Here is a 21,519-nt window from a genome sequence, read left to right on the forward strand (position 1 = left end):
CGAACTTCAAGCCTTCTCCCAGACCCGCTACAGGACCCATTATGTCCACCGCTAACTTGCTCCACGGCTGGTCTGGGGAATTAACGGAGCTTCTCTTACCACTCTGCATTTGTCACTTGTTTGGCAAATCATGCAATCCTTGACATACCTTTCCGCACTCCTATCAATTCCCGGCCACCAATAATTCTGTCTCAATTTCCTCTTCATAGCCGCTTCTCCAGGATGCCCCTGTTGAGCCAGCTCAACCAATACCGACCTAAGGGAATGAGGAGGAACAATGCACCTCCCTCTCCTTAACCTATCGTCACATAGGTTCAACTCATTCTTCACTTCCCACCAAGTATTGAATTTACAATCCAAGTCCTTTTTTTCTGGCCACCTCCTCACTGTCCAACATTTGACTAGCTTGAGATTCTCATCAGAATGTTCTTCTTGTGTCCATTCTTCCTTACAAACTGCACCTTGTAATTCTGCTGCTACTGACACCTCCTCCATCTCTCCATCTTCCATAGGTTCACCCCTGACTGGCAGTCTGGACAGGCAGTCTGCCACAACATTTCGCTTCCCGGGCAAATAGCTCACATCAAAGTTAAAGTTCTGGAGTCACAACCCCCACCTGCTTATTCTTGGAGAACCCATGGCCCATCTTCCGCTCTCAAACATCTGAACCATGGGCTTGTGGTCCGACCTGACAATAAATCTCCTCCCCCACAAGAAGTACTTAAAATGATTCACCGCCCAGAACATGGCCGTTTCTCTTTCAATAACTGAATATTTGCGCTCTGCCCCTCTCAGCGTCCTAGACGCAAATGCTATTACTCTCTCAGTATTGTCTCCGTCGTACTGCACCAATGTCGCACCCAGTCCCAACATGCTCGCATCTACTACCAAAACAATCTTGTCTTGGGGTCAAATCTACCTATGGATGTTGCCTCACCCACTGCTTGCTTAATACACTCAAAAGCCACATCACATTCAGCGGACCATTCAAATTTCACTCCCTTCTTGAGTAACATTCTGAGGGGAATTGACACTTGGCAAAATCCTTTACAAACCTGTGATAATATTCGGCCAAACCTCAAAATGATTTCACCCGCTCTTTATCTTTTGGCACAGGTGCATATTTCACTGCTTCCACCAAATTCTTCTTAGGCCTCACCCCTTGCTCATCAATCTCATGTCCCAGATACTCCACCCTGTGTACCGCAATCTTACACTTGCTCCTCTTCACCGTCAACCCTGCCTCACTCAATCTGTTCAACACCTGTTTCAACACCTCATCATGTTCTTCTGTAGAACTAGCATATATCAGCACATCGTCCTGGAACACAATGTTCTTTACTCCACTGAACACCGTCTCCATCACCCTTTGGAATACAGCTGCCGCCGAGGCAAGCCCAAATGGCATCCTACAGCATTTGAATGAACCAAACACACTGATAAATGCCGTCAAGTGTTGACAATCCTCCTTCAGCGGGATCTGATGGTGTGCTTGGGGAAGGTCAATGACAGAAAACACTTTGGCATTGTTCAGTACGGATAGCTTGTCACCTATTATCGGTAGAGGATGTCTATCCACTAAGATGTTCCTGTTCAGATCTTGCAGATCCACACATAGTCTAATATCTCCATTGGCCTTAGCCGCTACTACTACCGGCGACAGCCATTGAGCCTTCACTCTTCTCTGGAGTAACTACTTCTGCTTTGAGTTTCTCACTTAACCCATGAGGCACCAGCCTCACCTTGTGCACTTTTGGACTGGCCCCTGCCTTGAGCTGAATCTCGTGTTCAAATCCTTTCAACATCCCTAGTTCCTCACGAAACACCATGGGATAATCCTCCCCCCCCCCCATCTGTCCTTCAGTTCAGCTACATCAACTGGTCTCTCTGCGCTCGCCTGTATCCTAATTCCCAACTTCCACTGTTCACCCCATCCTAGGAGTGAAGAACCTTCTTGGGTAACATACACCTCTAATTCACAGCTTCTCCCTTTATATTTAATGGAAGCCTGGAACATCCCTACAATGTCAATTCTCACGTTTCCATATGCATAGGGTTCTATGTTGTGCTTCTTCAATTGTCTCACGTCTCCTTGCATGCAACTCAGAAATGTCGCCTTTGAAATCAAGGTCCATGGTGAGCAACTGTCCACCTTCATTGTCACCACTCTTCCATTGACCATGAATACATCTGTAGGCGTACCTCCCTTGCTTGAGACCTCTGATACTTCCAGCACATGCTTTGTCTGGTTGCTCCTTCCCATTTCTAGATCTTCTTGTTCAGGCACTCTTCCACCTGCTTCAATGCTCTGCACTGTCCCCGATTCACGGCAAACTCTCGCGAAATGACCTTTCTTCTTGCATTTCAGACATGAGAAATTTCTGGCTGGACAAAACATGCTTGTGGAAATATGACGGTTACTTCCACATTTGTAGCACTTGATTTCCTTGTTGGGACTCCCTTACGAAATCCCTTCACTGCAGCCACTTCTCCTTCCGACTTGTCCCCCTTCATAGTGGTCATATATTTATGGGTCTGTTCCATACTTCTTGCCATGTCTATGGCCGACTCCAGTGATGCATCTTTTGATAATAGCCTCTCTTGTATTTTTATATTATTCGTGCAACAAACCAATTGGTCCCTTATGAGAGAATCAGTGAGCAGCCCAAATTCGCATGTATGGCTAAGAGATCTCAACGCCGCAATAAAGTTTTCCACCGGCTCCTGTGGGTCTTGTATCCTTTGGAAGAACTTGTGTCTCAAATGTTATGTTTTTCTTGGCTTCAAAATGAACTTCCAACTTCCTTTCCGCCATGGAATATTGGTCTACCTCCCCCTGGCCTTGCTGTGGAAGATCAGGTAATCCATCATAGGCACTTCTGCCTTTAGTCCCCAAATTGTGCAGCAGGATCGCCTCTTTTCTCGCCGCTGCGAACTTGTCCCCTCCAATTGCAATCATGTACGTGTCAAACAACTTCTTCCACCTGTCCCACCTTATAGGTGGAGCGCCAGGTTCTGACAGGAAGGGTGGCGGGGGTTACATACTAGCCGCAGCCATCTTTCTGTGTCTGGTGTCCTATTTACACCAAATATCACAAAATACGCTAATGCACTGTCTTATATCTCCAATTCTACTCACTGTTCTTCCACTTATTTTCTTAGTACTCGTCAGTCCTTCTGTGCTTAAATGCACTTAAGCAACTCTTCAGTGCAGATGGTGCAGGTTCACTGTCTATATGTTTGTTCCTGCAACACAGCCTTGTGTGAAGCACCTTCACCTCTGCAGTGACTTCAATGTCCTCTGGGAGGCTCACCCCTGCAGTAACTTCAATGTCCTCTGGCACACTCCCTCCTTGTGATGGCCTCTTGTTGGCCCTGAGCTTCCTCTCAGATGTGTCCCCCCAGATGTGCCCCAGCCCCCCCTCTCCCTGCTCCTCACCTTCTTGTCCAACGAGAGGGAGAGTAGGCAGTACCGACCAGGAAGAGCCACTTTTCCCTATGTAGCCGCTCGCTCGGAGTAGAGGCGGGGAGACCGTCCCCCTGCAGAGCCACGCTCCCGGGCGCCGCGGAGACAGTCCCTCTGCAGGCCCCCACCTCTTCGCAGGCCGCTCTGCCTGTCGCAGGGCCTGCCCTCCGTGCCGCGTTCTGCATTGCGGTCATGAGGGAGACGTTGCCAGGCTCCGTGGCGAGCTCCGTGTGCCCTCCTCGTCGCCACTTGAAAAGATTTGAGGCAGCACTACGAAAGCAGGTGAGTCCTTTATTAAACGGAGCTCGCCGGAGCCCTAACAGCTGCAGGGCTCAACATTATTTAAAAACACAGCAACCGCCCGCTGCGGTCACGCGACTCTCATTCCAAGTATACGAAGAGAGCACGCCAGACAGCATACAATTCTCTACAGAACACCACCATATGAAGAAGCAGTGCATAAAGTGCAAGCGCACACAGGAGCTTGTTACTGTCGAAGTAACAAAAGGAGGGGAATGATGGGAAGGTGCTAAACCCTACCCCCCCACCCCCCCTCTCCCCTCAGCGGTTCAAAGCCCCATTAGGAGAATGGTCATGGACTGGGGGGGTGAGGTGGGCAATTGAATATCCCACATGATCACTGCATTATGATTATTAGACATAGTATATGCCTGCGAACAAGCGCCATTTTATTAGGAACAGGCACCATTTTGTTAGCCACAGTTGGAACAGAAGGCCTGCAAAGCCATGAAATATCCAGCACGTTAGACTGCATGGAGAAGCCTGATTAAGCCCAAAACCACAGGGAGATGGGCTGTGCTTCCAACCCCCAAGAAACCCTCCTTTTTTGTACTTGACGTTGCCAATGTTTATTTTCGAAGGAATGGGCCCCTGCAAGGCCATGAGACAGAGCTAGGCGCCTGAACGTGCATTCTTATCGTGGCCTGGCTAAAGCAGGCCTCCAACACCACCCAGGCAACCACGAGTTATAGCCTTCAGAACGGTCTTCGATTCAAGACCCCCTGAATTCCACGACCGTGGATGACCCCAGCCAGCAGGCTGGGGTCACCCAATGTCATGAAATTCTAAATGGGCATCAAAAGATTTAAAGAATACGGCTGTGCCATTGTAAGCTCACGACGACAAGATTTGTAATGCGAGGTACAAAGAGGAATAAATTATAGTTCAAAATGAGGGTGGAAACCTTGGGTGCAGACGATGCGATAAGTAATGAATGGAGGATGTGTGGGTCAGAATGATTCAAGACTTCCGAGCCTTCCAGGTGCACAATGCAAGATAGAAGGAACAAGTTACTTACCTGTAACTCTTGTTCTCAAGCATGGGTCTGGCATGGATTCACATGCTCATGAATATTCCTGTTCAGGCTGGGAATCCTCCGTAAAGGTTTAATTTCTGAACTGTCTTTCTCCTAACAACCAATCACTGGTCTCTGGGTCATACTGCCCCCAGCCAATGGCTGCCCTCTACTTAAGCCCCTCCTCTGGCATCCATCTTCAGATTTGGTAGCACATAAAGTGGTAGTAGGACAAAAATAAGAGCTGCATAGGGGTAGGCGGGAGTGTTTGCATGTGAATCCATGCCAGACCCATGCTGGAGAACAGTTAAAGGCAAGAAACTTGTTCCTTCTCCAGCATGGGGTCTGGCATGGATTCACAGGCCCATGAATAAAGAATACATAGCAGTACACACATGCACAACCATGGGAGGTTGCAAGACTCAACATTAAGCATCTCAATATTAAGCATCTCTTACCTCCTCATCAGTCTCACCTTCAAGCGAACAGGTTGTGCAGCACTGTTTGGCTGACTCTGGACTCCTCCCTGGAATCCCTGTCGATGCAGTAGAAGTTCGTGAAGGTGTGAGTCAACCTCCACGTAGCAGCCCTGTAGATGTCAAGCAGGGGCACATCAGACAGGAACACCGTTGTTGCAACGATCGCTCTGATCGAATGGGCTCTTGGACGGCCAGGCAACGGTCGGTTTGCCAACAGGTGACAATGGGTGATGCAGCCAGAGAGCCACCTGGAAATGGAAGCCTTGGAGAGGGCCTTCCCATGGTTCACAGGGCCCAAGTTGACAAAAAGTTGCGACGTCTTCCGGAAACTTTGTGCGGTTCACATAGAACTTCAGCGCTCTAGCCACATTCAGCGAGTGCAAAGTTGTCATGATGCCTAACCCCGGGCATCCGGATCAAGCCCATCAGCCCCGGGAGCAGGCATCCAGACATTTATAAAAACCCCAGCAGCCCCAGCTAGGGGCTGTCTGGGTCCAGTCCTGGCGCCGTAGGCACCAGGCTCATAACAGAAATCAGCCCTGGCACCAAAGCGCCAGGCTCATAGACATTACTTACCTCATGCAGACCATGCTGCAAATAAATCCAAGCCAACGTGAGGCCTGGATGGGACTATTTTACTACAGGGACTATTATTTTATTCGGGTGTGGTCCTGGGGAACTTCTTTCCTCAGACTACTTTGGAGGCTATTTAAACCACGCCCGAACAGCAGCACATGCTTTGTGTTATTCTGCATCCAGCAGCGCGACTCTCACCGTGCCTGCAGCCAGCATCCAGTCTTCTGCCACGCCCGCGTGCCTGCAGCCAGCATCCAGTCTTCTGCCACGCCTGCCTAAAATCCGGAGCTCCTAGAATAAAGAGGAAGAAAAGGACAAGGTTAAAAAACGAACTTATTTCAAATTCCTCACCTGATTCTGGATCCATTTCATCTCCCGACTTGGAAAGTACATCAGTTCTCAGTTCTCACAGCATCTTTCGATCCGGGCACAAGCATAACAAGGTGAGCCAAGGGAATCAACAAATACCTCTTACCACTATAGACTTACCCGATTTACCACCGGCGGTATTATTCTCCATATCTTCATATGCCGCATCTGTAAAGAGGGAGAAAAAAAACACGTCAACGCATGCAATAGTTACCGGACAGCGTTGGGTAACACAGACTCTTACCTGAATGCCAGCAGCAGATACAAGAGTGAACATCGGGCACATTGAACTCGATACTTACCAATCCCGCCTGGGACTTCAGAGTCAATGCTTACCGAACTCTCCCAACGCCTTCAAACCAGTGAAGTAACTGGTATCTACGCGTCCCTGCAAGACACGCAGGATGGAGAGCTCATCTTTTACAGACATAAGGTGAGGTTACTAAGGAGATATCGGCGGTGATTAGTGGGGGAGAGCGAGAACAGTTGGGAGGCCATCACTAAAACCCACAGGTGGCTAATCCCCGTCTCCACTTGCAGGAAAATACTTCTTCGGGGCCAGCAGACAGGACTAGGCGGGCCAGTCCAGACAGTCATCTCTGCACTACGCATCACGTTGACGGAGACCGCAGCTGTCCGGGTCCGATCGAAACCCCTGCGGGGTCCAGGTGAGCGCAACAGCAAAGTCCTCTCAGCCGGCGACGAAGGTGCCAGGAAGACTAGCGGCAACACCAAGGGATCGTTCAGATGAACGTCCACCAGCACCTTGGGAATGAAGGAGGGGTATGTCCGCACCACCCTCGTCTCGTGGAATGTCAAATAAGGTGGTTTACAAGAGGGCCTGGATCTCTCCCACTCGTCGTGCAGAGGTGATGCCACAAGAAAGGGTGTTTCCCATGCCAAACAGTGGCGCCGAATGCATAGGCTCAAACGGAGGCCCCATGAGCTTAGTAAGCACCACATTGAGCTGCAACGCTAGGGCTGTAGCCTTCACCGGCGGGAATGAGCGAAATAGTCCTTTGACGAACTCCTTGACCAATTGATGCGACCATAAGGATGATAGTCCATGAGATCTGGTGTAGCTGGAGAAAGCCGCCAGATGAACTTTGATGGAAGCATGGGCCAGTCCTGCCTTGGCCAACGACAACAAATGCAGAAGCAGCGATTCGTGGAGGGTCAATCTTCTGAGTACGGCACTAAACAGCAAACCTCTTCTACTTGTCCCCATTGCATTTGAGAGTAGATGAAGATCTGGCCTTGGCGAGAACCTCCTTATAATCCGCTGGGAGATCACAGCCCCCAAACTCTGGTGCTGCAGGAGCCAGGCCTTCAGGTTCAGCGATCCTGGGTCGTGGTGCAGAATCACGCCTCCTTCCCTGGCGAGATCTGCGACCGCCAGAAGCTTGATTGGAGGGGACGCTGACATGTCCAGAAGGTCCAGGTACTATATCTGTCTTGGCCACACCTGTGCGACTAGGATCATCCTGCATCGGGACCGTCTAAGTTGATTGACTAGTCGAAGCAACAGCAACTGAGGGAAGGCATACAGAAACAGGCCGTCCCAGGGGGAAGAATGAGTCCCCCATGCTCCCTGGTGGGGGAAACCTGCTGGTGAACCTCCAGCACTTGGCATAATCGCTGTCGCAAACAGATCGATCTGTGGATTGCCCCATCCGCGGAACAGGTGACCCACTTGGTCCTGCCGAAGTTCCGACTCAACGGTGTCTTCACTCCCGCCAGATGAAATCAGATGAGGAACATCCCCTGGGCTATGGCCCAGTGCGAAAGGTCCTGCGCCTCCTTGGAGCACTGGGGATCTGGATCCCCCTCTGCTTCCGGATGTAGAACATCATGGTGGTGTTGTCCGTGAAGAGCCGTACCACCTTGCCCTTGAGAGATGGAAGGAAGGACTTGAAGGCCCAAAAATACTGCCCGCAGCACAAACACGATGTGCAACGACTTCTTCTCCGGTAGCCACAGGCCTTTTGCATGAAGACTTCCGGTGTGCACTTCCCATCCCACCAGGGAGGCATCCGTCGTGACAGTCTCCTGATGAGGTGGGTTCTGGAAATCCACGCCTGCGGACAGATGTGCACGCCCTCCCCACCACTGTATCGTTCGTCTGAAAATCTTGTGTGATCTTGTCCTCGAAGCTTCCCGACCCTTGATTCCAACGGGCGTCGAGGAACTCCTTCAGCGGACGCATCCGTAGCCTGCACAGTCGAATGAGGTATATGCATGACTACATCATGCCGAGTAGGGACTTGATGGACCTCACCCACGCGATCTTCAAGGCCAACAGCCGCTGTACCTTGCCCGAGATGCCTGCTATCCTCTCCTCCGACGGAGATAGGCACAACACTGTTGAGTTGGGATCCTAGAAACCGCGCATCCTGCGGTGGAATCAAGCAGGACTTTGCATAGTTCACTGAGAACCCCAGATCGGTCAGGAATTGGACAGTCCTCGCTGTGCGTTAGACGGCGATGACCTCTGAGCTTGCCCGGATGAGCCAGTCGGCCAGGTAAGGGTACACATGGATCCCTCGTAGACGCAGCTGTGGCGCCAGGCTCTTGGTGCGTCGACTTCAGTCCGAAGGGAAGGGCCTTGAACTGGTAATGTTGTCCTTGAACGACGAAGCATAGATACTTGCGGTACCCCTTGTGTATGGGGATGTGAAAATAGGCATCTTCCAAGTCCAGCGACAATAGAAAATCCCCCTCTTCCATCTGGACTAGCACGTGCTGAAGAGTCACCATCCGGTTTTTGATAAGGAAGTAACGAGAGTACAATTGGAGCCCCAGCTCCTTTGGGACGAGCTCCAATCGCACCCTTTTTTAGCATGGCCTGCACCTCCAGCAGAAGCTGAGGGAAGTGGTTTTCCTGGCGGGCCACTGGTGGTATACAGGGACACTTCCGTTGGAACACCTCTAGGGTGTGTCCGTGGGCAAGAGCATCCAGCACCCAACTGACAGTGGAGATGATCTTCCATACACTGACTAAGTACGCCAGCCGGCCTCCCATCTGGGTGCACAGGTGGGGGCCCAACCCCACGGCTGGGTCAATCCTGTTCTGATTGAAAAGCACTGCCTTGGGGGCCTTGGCTATGACGACATCGAACTCCAGACTTGGCATGGCCCCTGTAGGTCTCCTGGGCTCACGAGCGGGAGGGTTGACTGTAGGACGAAGCACCTCCTCTGAATCCTTTAGAACCATGGGATTTTCATCCAGAAGTCCGAAAGGACGGCCGGGGCTGCCGAAGAGTGCCCAATGCACGAGCTGTCTCAGTGTCTGCCTTGATTGATGGCCTGAAGAAACTCGTCCACAGTCCTACCAAACAAATTGTCCCTGTCGAAGGGGATGTCCAACACCTTCGACTGAACATCGTGGCGGAAATGAGTGGCCCTCAGCCAGCCCCGCCGAAGGGAAATGTTGTTGCCCATTTGGCAGAATCCCGTGTTGGCAATGCCCGTGGCCACTGTAAAAGCGAGGTCCGAAGCTACCGCTTGGCCTTCTCTGCAGGGCCGGTCTAGGTCTTCTCCAAGAGCTTGCCCGGATGGTCAGACTTCCTCTTTGAATATCCTGAGCATTGGCTCGTGGTCGAAGGCGCCGGAGATGCTGTACTCGCCCTGTCTGCCGAGGAGCCCGTCACAACGGCGCTCCCGGTGGCAGTGTATTTGCAGTGCTTAGCCCTATGTTGGGCCCCCGCGGGAGGGGCGCCCTCGAAGGTCTTGGAAGACTGCTTGACCTTCTTCTGGGCACGGGAGGCATGCTGCTGGGACCCACCCAGAGCAGGGGCCTTAACCTGCAGCCACTCGTTGAGACGATTGCACTGATTGGTCCGAGTGCGCAGCACTATCTCCCGGCAAGCCACACAGTCATCCTCCATGGTCGTCGGGTCCAAGTGCACACAGTAAAGGCACAGGGAATGTCCGTCGTCCGAAAAGACATTTCGTAGGGTGCAGTCAGGGCAAACCTTGGAGGTGCCGAGTCCTTCTCATCCGCCATGTACACGCGACGTAGGCCTTGAAGAAGCTTCTGGAATCCTCCAAGAGGAAACGCGATGGAAGATAGCCCTTGAGGGGTGCTGCAGAATCAGAAAACGGGTCACCGTTAATCGGAAGATGGATCGATGGAGCTTGAGGCTCGACTGACCGAAAAAATAGAAAAAATAAAAAAAATCAACAAAAAAAAAATCACAAAACACAGTATAAGCTCGAGACGTATAGCACGAGGACTCCCAACATTTGAACGTGCAGTAAAAATCTGAAGATGGCTGCCAGAGGAGGGGCTTAGGTAGAGGGCAGTCATTGGCTGGGGGCAGTATGACCCCCAGAAACCAGTGATTGGTTGTCAGGAGAAAGACAGTTCAGAAATGAAACTGATTTTTTCTTTACAGAGGATTCCCAGCTTGACGAGGAACATTCATGAGCATGTGAATCCATGCCAGACATCATGTTGGAGAAATAATGCTGCATAGTGTAGAATTGTCAGTTTGACCTCGCCAGCACTGACTTGTACAAAGACAAACAGATGTTAGTGTTAAAGGATATTTGTAGCGCGCACTATCACCGCCGGAGTGGTCCCCTGGCGCTCTGATGAAGATGGAGCATAGTCTGGCATTCCATATGGAGCAGACCCTATATGTGTAGTGCCCATACAATAGGGATGGTTAAGTGTATCGCATACTATTACTCCACGAGTGAAGCTGTATGGAGTTATAATGGGTTGTCAGGAGTTAGAGCTCAGAACGTTCCGTAGCAGCAGAGTTCTTTGCTGATACTTATTTTGTATGGGAATAAAAATCGTTTTATCCTTGCAAGAGTTTCTTGGGCCTTTTTCCTTAGCGGTTTGTATTTTTTCTGGTGCGATCGATCAGGGGTGTGCCTACAGTACCATCTAGTTTGTGTCCCCAAGTAAGTCGTTCTGTTTGTGATAACTCTATGCAGTAGTATGCAGCCTGCTAAATTTATACAGACACTTTGTGATTGTGGAACAAAGGACTGCTCCCTACAAGTCCACACTAAAACAGCGATTTGAGTTTACAAGTCAAGTGACACTCTACAACGAGGCTGTGTTGACCTTAGCTGCCAATCATGGAAACAAATGTGCAATAGATCTGGTCATTGCCTTCCTGAGAATCCAATTTGGGAGATCAGGGCAGCCATAACCAGATCTAGCCAGATGTACGGATTAGTGTCCATGCTCAACTGCTGAATCCACATCCTGAGGGTCTGCTTACGGAAAATACCTGGAAGATTCGAACGTGGTGACCCTCTGACAGGCAGTAGGTGCTAAATGTTTGAAAAAGGTGCAGTGTACCCAATTGGAGACCCGCTGTGCACCCAGGCCCCGACAACCTGTATAAAAAGATGGTGACCTGCTCAAAATCCAGGTAAAACACTGGGACGCCTCCTGAAACATAACAAGAAAAAATAACCTAACAAAAACGAAGGCTTTGATAAGAATGCTACTATCTGAAGACCTGGTGTTGCTATGACCTGCATGCTCCAGATTTCAACCCAGGACCAGATAGAACCACACCAGTGTCCCCTTCCTTTGATAAGACTTGCAAAGTCGAGTTACCTACCTACAGAATTCCAGGCCTAAATAACCAGTTTACAGTGCTCCCCCTTGTCCCCTCCTCCACACTGAACTCTCCTTCAACATGCCGGCAGTAGACAAAGTTTGTAAACTCCTGCTGATTAACACACTCATCTTACTGTGAACTGGTGGGCCTCCACCTGCACCACTTTACCCACTCATGCTGCAATCCCAGATACTTAAGTCAGGGAGAAACATTTCGAATTGCAATCTACTAACCCAGCATAAAAAGTCACTTGCCACTGCACAACATTTCTGACTCGCTGAGAGTCAATTATCACTATCCAATAGCTAGTGGAGGGTGCACATTTTGAGCCCTGCTGAAATAGTTGCATTGATCTCAGAATCAAGCACCGCCAATAGTCTTTTGCCATCATCTTCATCTGGCATCCACTTACGTGCACATCTTGCACTTTTACACCTGGACCACAAGGGATAGAGCCTTTTCAATCAAACGTGTGGGTTGCCACTGGGGTTTGTAGCTGAACAACACTGTAGCCATAAGAAATCACTGGGTGCAAGCAAAGCACATCCACGACTTGTACAGACGCGACACCAGTTTGATAGCAAAAACAAGGAGGAAGGGTTAGAATTAATTTTAAGCCCCTGGTAATTGCTCTGGGCAACCCTCCAGACCATTGTTTTTTGCCTGCCAAGACATTACAGAAAGGTGATAAACCATATGCAAATCATGTTTGGTCCCACCCCAAAAGATGCAGCCAAGCTCAAACTGTTAGGTCACATCCCTTCTGCACAAGACCACAAGCATCCCCAGACATGTTTTGGCCTCATCAGAGGCGTGGGTCTAGTTTGATGGCTGCATTTTACCATATCCACAGATCTTTAAAATTGACTTTGCCAAGGGAAAGGATTGGGTTTTCTGCATTTCTAACAACCCACACCCTAAAAACCTGTTTAAATGAACTCAAACATTCCAAGAAAGCTTCTGCGGACGTCATCACATTTAAGACTAATATTACAAAGCTATTGACTTGTAAATAGTGCATAGGTTTTTTAGCAAAGAGTACAATTTTACATATGTACTCCATGGAAATCCCCTTAATGTTCAGTATTGGTTAACCTGTACTTTGTTGCACCGTTCACAGCTCAAAGACTATAGGCTTGAGAGTTCTGCCAAGCTTAGCCCTTGGAGAGACAGGCAATATGCAAAGAAGCCCAGCACCCTAGGTGTGCATTGAGCTTTCTGAACGTTAAACTAGGAAAATGCTTCAAAAAACAAAGTACAACAAAGGCCATAATACAAATTGCCCAGTTTGTATTTGGTGTACTTCTTTCACCGAAGCCTTCCAAACCAGTCACACAAGGCTGCATCTGGCAGCTCATCTCATGCCTGGTGTCAAACCCTTGGACCAGATCACACCAGGAATGGTATCATTAAATGGATTCCGTTTGTATTTCTTTATTTGTATAGCGCGCCTGGCCAAGGGCATCTGGGCGCATATCTTAGGTTACACAGACATTTTGCAATAACAGTTACAAGGAGGCAGGTACAAAAACAGGTACTTGCAGGTAGAATTTACAGAACATACTTGCCCACCTATATTACTTTCATATAAAAAGATGCAGTCAACCCATTTAAGAAGGAAACATCCCAACACCACTGGTCTTGGAGCCTCATCAGTGCTCCAACCTAGAAATTCCATGGCAATAAACACTGTAGCAAGCGCACACGATGCAAAGGTTATGGGGCTCCAACCCTTTCACCACTCTGCAACCAAAGGAAACGCACGTTTCTGCATCCCTTTTTCAGTCTAAATGTCCAACTTCCTCCAGATCCTCAACTTTCCCTCATCCTCCTACCACTGCAAATCCTGTAGACCCAGGATTGTGCATCTATCCACGACAATATTCTTTTGAAAGTGTGTAGGCGTAGTCTCTGAAACCAGAATAGAACCGTTTTTTGGTGCCCGTTATTGGACTAATCAAAACAGCAGTGCATGTCCTTCAAAAGTGATTAAGCCACACAACTTCCAAAGACTTCACCAATCGGTAGGACTTATGCAATGTATCACCTACATATGCCAAAAAGGGGACAACAACGTGTACTTTGCCCATTTCTTACTGGATTATTACAAGTCAAACTGCTGAGCCCGTACACTTAGAAATAGCCTTTTCATTTGCCATTCCTAATTGAAAATGCCCCATAGTCTTATGAGAACAAGAAGAATTCTCCTTTGTGCCGATTGCCTACGAGAGTGGTGGAGTTTCACACACACTCACCCCCCCCCCCCGCACCCCTGTTCCATTGATAATGGGCATGTAATCATGTAATACAGGAGACAAGAAAACCCTGCTTTCATTTAAGAAAAAGGAACACGGTTCACATACACCTTGTTTGAGCACAACTGCTTTAATGGATACATTCCGCTTGTTCAAAGTCCTGATGGTGCCCGGGCTGCATATTATTTCCACAGATTTGCTCATTTATTACAAAATAACTGCATTTCAGTTCCAAGATGCGCAAGAGTCCATCCCTTTCATTGCCAAACCTTGCTTCCAGATATCCCCAAAACAATGACCACGTTTTACAATACAAATGCTGGTCCTTACCCTCCAGTCCTGTGGGCTCAGGGATATGACCCCCTGGTTCCGCTCTTGGTGATCCTGATTGGCAGCTTTTCCTTCATCTTGTTTTAAAGGCTCTATTTGAAGTAACCAAATTTAATATGTGAAGGGGCTTCAATTCTAGGCACTGATGCAGCTGCAAGCGCAAAAGCGGTCACCTCACAGAACACCATGTTCTCATGCAAATCACTCCACAGAACCAGACACTCCAAGAAGCCCTCAAACCAGCTGCCTCTCCCCCCCCAGACACTGCAGTCAACTGTCAAAGCTCTAGAGCATTTGTTTCAAATTATTTTTCAATTCATGCATGCATACAAAACTTCCTTCATTTACTGCAATTACATGAAACTATTGCAAAGGGGAGGAGTACAAAATAAAATACCTGGCAATGAACTCTGCAATGTCAGCGGTTCTCAGCCAATTCAGAAAGAGGCAAAGCAGAACACTAGCGTGCACAGGTAATTAATCCAATTTTTACATTTATCATCCAATTGCAAATGTACTTACTTTTACACCTTAAATATATCCAGATCAGATGTGTTCATACTTCATTCCCAATATGTTTTCTCTGAGTAACTGAAAAATTATTTCTATAACGCAAGCAATAAATGCACTGCATAAGTAGGGCCCACTTTCACCAAGCGTGTTTTCCAAGTGCTGGCCTATTGGGAAATGGAACATGCACTAATCGCAAATTCCTAAAGAGGGGCAGGAAGTGGCGGGGGTAGGAATGCAAAGGTTAAGGCTAGATTTCCGTTTGAGGGAGCAGGTGCTGTGGGGGGAAGGGGCAGAGGCACAGCGGAGCCTGGTGGGAGACTGGTGTGTCTCGCACACAAGGGAGATGAGGGAATAGGGCCAGGGAGAGTAACAATTTACTTACCCTGGTAATTTTTTTAAAATTAGATTGTGTCCTCATACAGATTCCTCATCTTTAAAGTACCGATATACTGCTTGCAGCTTCTGAAAACTTTGTCAGCAGAGGGTGGCGTGCGCGGTCAAGTCAAAGTCCCTCAGCAACTTGCATCCCCACACTCGGACGTGACATCGACATTGGTATAAATAGCACGTACCGCACCTGTTGCTTCAGTTCGGTTTTGTCCACATACATCAACAGTTCGATTTACCTCAGCAAATTTCTTGTGTAGTTAAACATCTTCGAGTAGGTCTACTCCAAGGACTCAAAGTGCTTCAAACACTTAAAGGACTCCAGGTCCAGGAGCGATTTGCAGCACTCTTCATTGTCTTTGCCAAAAATGTAAGAAAAGACGCCATCATTCGTCATCCTCCAATGCCTCACCCGACAGAAAGAAGGTAGGTTTCCCACATAAATCTGCTTCTAAAGCAGATTGGGAAGTACTCCGACTTCAGATGTTGGAGGTGTTTTCGAAGGCAGCCCCTCACAGTCCTTTCAAAGAGCCAGAGGCGGCTACCTACCCTACCGCACCTCATCAGGCTGAAAAGGAGTCATTGAAGGGTACATGACATGACCATGCCCCCAAGCACATTACCTCCCATCACAGATGATTCCATCCCACAACACTACTCTTTTTGCACTCCGTAATTGGATTTTTATTTTTTAACCTTCCAGTCTATACACTATTCCTCAGGGTTCAAACACTCTGTATCCTATAGCAGGCAGGCTTGCATGACCCAACCCTCCAAAATAGACACTTGTACACTCTAAAAGATGCAAAAAAAAGTGTACAAATATACCAAACAAAAAGATGGAAAATCAGCAGACATAGGAGTCCCCGACTTCCACCCACATAACTCCCTAGACAAGCTCTGATCAGTGGTACCAGCAGATCTCTGCCACAGGAAGGGACCCGAATATTATTGCAGGACATGGAGAAACTTAAAATGTGATAGTTTAAATTTGCATTAATTATGAGATGGAAAGAAATCTACATTAAAAAACATGCGTGTTTGAGATACACTTCTGGTGGATGCTACAATAGACAAGTGGTGGGACATAGCTGAGTATACAGGCAATCTGGCCCCAGACAGTAAAGAGCAGCTGTTAGGAGGAACTGCTGATGCAAACTTGCCCATGACCTGATCAATGCCGCTTAGACTGTACACGGGCCATGTGTATTGGCCTAGAATTTCAGAGGGGCACCTGGCTGAAATGCAAAAATCATATCCAAGATGCACAGGAACAAGGAGAACCCTGCTCATCAAAAGTCTACAGTACCTTCATCCAAAAACTGATGAACAGCTGACAAAGGAGAAAAAGAATACAGTTGAATAAATCACAACTCCCTTCATCAAACAGGTATCTAAACCAGCAGACAGCCTCTTGGGAGGATAGAGGTTGCTCCTACTTGTACAGGGATTTCAGACTAGGTCACAGGATAAGAGGAATATTCCTTCTAATGGCTGTCATAGAAAGATAGTACCACCAAAGGTCTCTGCTTGTTGAAAATAACAAGGTTCAGGAAAACTACCCCCAGTAATGGACAACATTCTCAACTTCCTTCCTGCATGGAAGGAAAATGATCAGAACAGGCTGGTGGACTCTGTTGTGGACCGAAGGGTACAACCTCTGATGACCTCCTTTACCCAGTTAAGTTCATTCCACTGCAAATTCCTTTGAAAATGAATTGGGCAGTTCAAAAGCTTCTGGAGAAGAAGGCCAGAAGCAGTGTAAGTAAGTAATCCTTTGGAAGGCTTCTAAAGCACGGGCAGGCCTCAGGACGATCCTGGGTCCCTACGCTTTTAACACAAGGTTACATTTCCACATTCCAAGAGTAGGACTCACGTCTACTGGCCGCTCAAGATACCTACATGCACACCACCACTGTGGAGCCGCATCGCCTGATCCTCAGGTTCTCTTCCCCATAGGCAAAACCTTCCATTAATAAGTCGATATTTTGGTCTCAGCTTGGCACCTGTAGCTTTTAAGCACTACTTCCCACCTTTGCATGAAAAGAGTGAAGAAGGTATAAAGGGACACTGAATTTTGCATTTACCATAGGCCTTTCCATCATCATGAGAAATTAACTACGTGCTCTTTCAAAAAGCTACGGTACATTGGCCTCCTGTGGGATACTCTAGCTGGCAGCATAATTTCCCACAGAGAAGACCGATTTACAATCTCAAAGATTATGGAGAGCAAGATTTTGCCTGTCTTTCTCTACGACAGGCACTGTGCCAAATGGCCTCCTGCGAGCTGTAGTGCCACATGCCAGGCTATATACAATGAACAGGTTTCTAAATCTGGGAGAGCACTGGTGACAAGACTCAACCTGAATCAGCTCCGATCTCTCCTCTGGAGGTCAAGGCAGGGTTTTACAAGTGGATGAACCTCTTGATGGAGTTCCGTTCCATTTTCAAGAATTTCAGACATATTAAAAGGACAGATTCATCCCTCACAGGTTAAGGAGCTACAAGCACACAACCACTGGTGTTTGTAGCACTCAAGCTCATCATCAAGGGGCTTGAGTTGAAAGTCCTTCTGGCTCTGCATGCATTCCTGCCCTTGGCTCAAGGCCAGAGAGAACCAATCTATGCAGATAATATCACAGCAATATTTGTGTCAACATGTCAGACAGATTTGACCTAACTCCCTGTGTGCAGGGTAGGTCAGCAACTGGAGACTAGTAGATTTTGCAAAAAATCTACACAAGAGCACCACACTTAGAGGGCAACCTGAATACGAATGAGCTTTCTCATCCCACATAAGGATAGAATTTAGACCGGTATAGTTGGTTTCCAGTCCACCATGGAGTGTTCTACAGTTACATGACCCAACTCAACTGCAGCCCAGATTCTTCACCAGTCTGGCACCAGCGATCCTGACTTCTGCCCATCTTAGTCTATTAGATGACAATTTTAAGATCTTTCAAGAAGGAAAGGAAACCGTCCAACCGGCAGTAGTATACTAGCAAATGGCTGCGTTTCTGCCACTGGCTTCTTTCGACGGGAATCAACCCATTCAAGAGATCCTTGGATTTATACTTTTATTTATATGGCATCAAACTAAACTCCTGTCTGACCTACTTCCTGGCTATTGTGGTCTGAGTTAAGGGTTTCTCCTCTGTCACTCTTGAACTCAGTGGTTAAGGTACCCTTCAATGGCCACCCAATATTATACATCATAGTCGACTCTCGACCTAGCCTGATCCACATCTTTGATGCACTGGCTCTTGGGACAGTAGCGGTCACAGTTCAAAGACATGTGACTTAAAATGCTTTCTCTTGGCAGCAACCACAGGTTGCAAGAAAGTCCAGTCTCATGCTCTATGATGAAGTGTTTGCCTGTGTCGGGGGGGGGGGGGAGGGAAGGGGAGAGTAGATCAAAGTCACAGGGCTACTGTCACACACATGCTGGGCCCAGACAAGGTACACTGGGAATTCCGGATCACCACAACTGACCCCTTAGCTAACAAAGGCGATCTTCACGGGCAGCTTACACAGAATTCCCCTGCGCCTATAAAGGGTTCAAGTGTGGAGAGCCGATCAATGAACCAGTGACACCGGAAGTTACTTTCCCTTTGTAGCAGCCAACATGGCAAACAACAACTGAAGGTCTTACTGACACTGTTGACCCCCACACAGGGAGAGGGCGCTCAGCGACAGCCCAAACTCACAAATTCCAAGATGGCAGCTCAGCCTGTGTCTCGATGCACAACAGCAGACACATACTATTTGCAGGTGAACTCGATCACAGGAATTTGCTGGCACAAGCCTCGATCATAATTTGTAAATGTATTTCTAATGCGCAGAACCAGGCAGGATAAACTGCATCTGGACGCAGATATTACTAAACAAAACATGGTCAATAGTAAAAGCAGTTAAGCGGACATGATGGATAACGTTAAAGAACTAGTTCCTAAGAACTTTGTGATAAGAAAGAAGAGGACAAATGGAGCGTAAATGAATCACAGGAGGGTTCCAGAGGTGGGATCCCAGGACAGAAAAATATCTGTCTCCCTGAAACGCACAGTGGGATCTTGGAACAACAAACAAATGCTGGCTAGCAGATTGTAGAGGGCGTTAAGGTTTATACTGACGGGGGTAACGCTTTAGAGTAAAGCAAGCTGCATTTGAAGCACTAGGATGGGCCGGGAGAGGCGGGTGTTTGGACAGTGGTAGGACCCCACCACAATATAATCAACACATAGTTTAGTGCAGGGTGCGAGCAACACTGCCATTTTGCATAGATGTTAGTAATCATAGTTGGGAGACGAGGCCTGCCAGCGAATGCAGCATTTCATGCACTAGGCCCCAACTGCGAGATGAGATAAACCTCCATCCATTCTCGAGCTCCCATGTGGACAACCCACACCCCCAACCGCCATAAAGCTCATTCACTGTTAGTGTTGTAAAGATGTTTTTCCACCCAAAAGGAATCAGTGGCGCCTGGTGTGCACATTCTCACACTGGCCAAAGCCTGACCCAGCCCACCCCCAGGCGATCATGAGTTATAGCCCATATAACTAAGCCCCAAGATCCCTGAATTCCATGGCACCAGGCGACCTACCATCAACCCTAAAAGTAACAAGTCTTGAATTTTCAAAGAGAACTGACATTGCACGTCTGAGCTAAAATCATGATTTGTATTGCAAGGTGCTGGGAGGGATAAATTGTAGTTCAAAACGAGTGTGGAGACCTTGGAGCCGGAGTGAGTGAAGTGTGTGTGTGGAGGTCAGAGTGCCCCAGAACCACCTTTGTGCCAGTCTTAAAGGCTGCTAGGTGCACAGTATAATGATGAAGTAGCATTGTCTTAGAGTGTAGTTATTTCTTTGACCTTTGTTGGTGAGAAGATTATCTCCGCAGCACCCACATGATGGAAGACGGACAGACTGGGCTGGAACTAATGACCTGGCATCCCTTATGGAACAGGCAGATCCTGAATAGGCGCACACCAACCAACCACGCAGGTTTTTACTGTATGGTATTGCATCCCGATGATGTGTCTCCTCTTAAGCCTCCGCTTGTACCCTTTTTCGGCAGACCGTTCTTTGCTCTCATCTTTGTGCATGATTAAAACTTGTTATCCTAACAAGATCGACTTGGGCCCTTCTTCCCTAGCGGGTTGTATTCTCTCTGGTGCGAGTATTCAGGAGCATGCCTTCAATACTCAGGAATTAGTTTAGACAGATAAGGTGGTGCTGGACTATAACCATTTAAAAACTAGGCACATCGCTAGAAATTCTATACTGTTTCTCCGGAAACCATTGCAAGGATCTACGCAACAGAGATTGAAGCCTCTTTAGGTAAATGAAAGATCAGTCTAACAGCCATGTTTTGTGCAGCATTCAGACGGGACTACTGCTTCTGCGAGATTCCAGCAAGGACCACACTGGCATAGTCCAACCTGGAGTTGGCCAGTACATCATCAACAATTGAATGATCAGTTGAGGCAATTAAAGGCAAGATGGCTCGTAGGAGACAAAGTTTGTAAAAGAGGGACTTGACCATCTCCCCTACATGGGCTTCACAAACCAGATTTGCTTGCCAGTAACAGCCAAGTTTCTTGACCTTCAGAACAAAGCAAGTAGGAAGTCCAAAAAGGAGGCGGCAGTGATGATAATCTGCATTGATCATTGAGGACATGTTTGGGAGCAAATACGATCATCTCAGTTTTTGATGTGTTGAGTTGCAGTTTATGAAGGACCATCCATTGGTTGACTTTGCTCATGCAGTCCAAAATATTTTGTAAAGAGTAAGTAGCTGTTGACACGAAGATCAATCTGTCTCATCAATATAATAATGATACTGAGGCCCAAAGTAAGAAAAGAGGGACCTCAGAGTCCATGTGTAGATATTGAAAAGAAGCAGTGACAAGTTAGAAACCTGGGGTACACTGGAATGAACAGGGAAGATGAGAAACAACCACCAACATGGACTTGTTGGGTCTGGTTCCGAAGGAACCAAACCAGGGCCCTCATAGTTCACATTGCCTAAGCAATAGAACGTCATGATCTACAGTATTGAACACAGTATTGAACACGGTTGACAGATGGAACATAAGCAGTGTACGAATAACAATCAAACATTTTTCCCAAGTGTCAGTCCTGCATAGGAAGGCCCAGTGTGAGGAGCTTGGGTGCTACAAAAGGAGCAGTGAAGGCGACGACGTGTGGGCATAAGGAGTTGGCGATTAAGGTGCAGACGGTTA

General features: G+C 48.0%; 1 protein-coding gene across 1 annotated transcript in view; it reads right to left on the reverse strand.

Moving 5' to 3' along the window:
* NSMCE4A (NSE4 homolog A, SMC5-SMC6 complex component) overlaps nucleotides 1-21,519 on the reverse strand; it is a 213,338-nt gene that overhangs the window by 60,576 nt on the left and 131,243 nt on the right. The window contains exon 9 of the mRNA XM_069611968.1: nucleotides 14,379-14,470. Coding sequence (XP_069468069.1) covers nucleotides 14,379-14,470 — 92 coding nt within the window. The remainder of the gene's footprint in view (nucleotides 1-14,378; nucleotides 14,471-21,519) is intronic.

This window comes from Ambystoma mexicanum, chromosome 8 (genome assembly GCF_040938575.1).
Source record: "Ambystoma mexicanum isolate Mex_15411 chromosome 8, UKY_AmexF1_1, whole genome shotgun sequence".
Lineage (NCBI taxonomy): Eukaryota > Metazoa > Chordata > Amphibia > Caudata > Ambystomatidae > Ambystoma > Ambystoma mexicanum.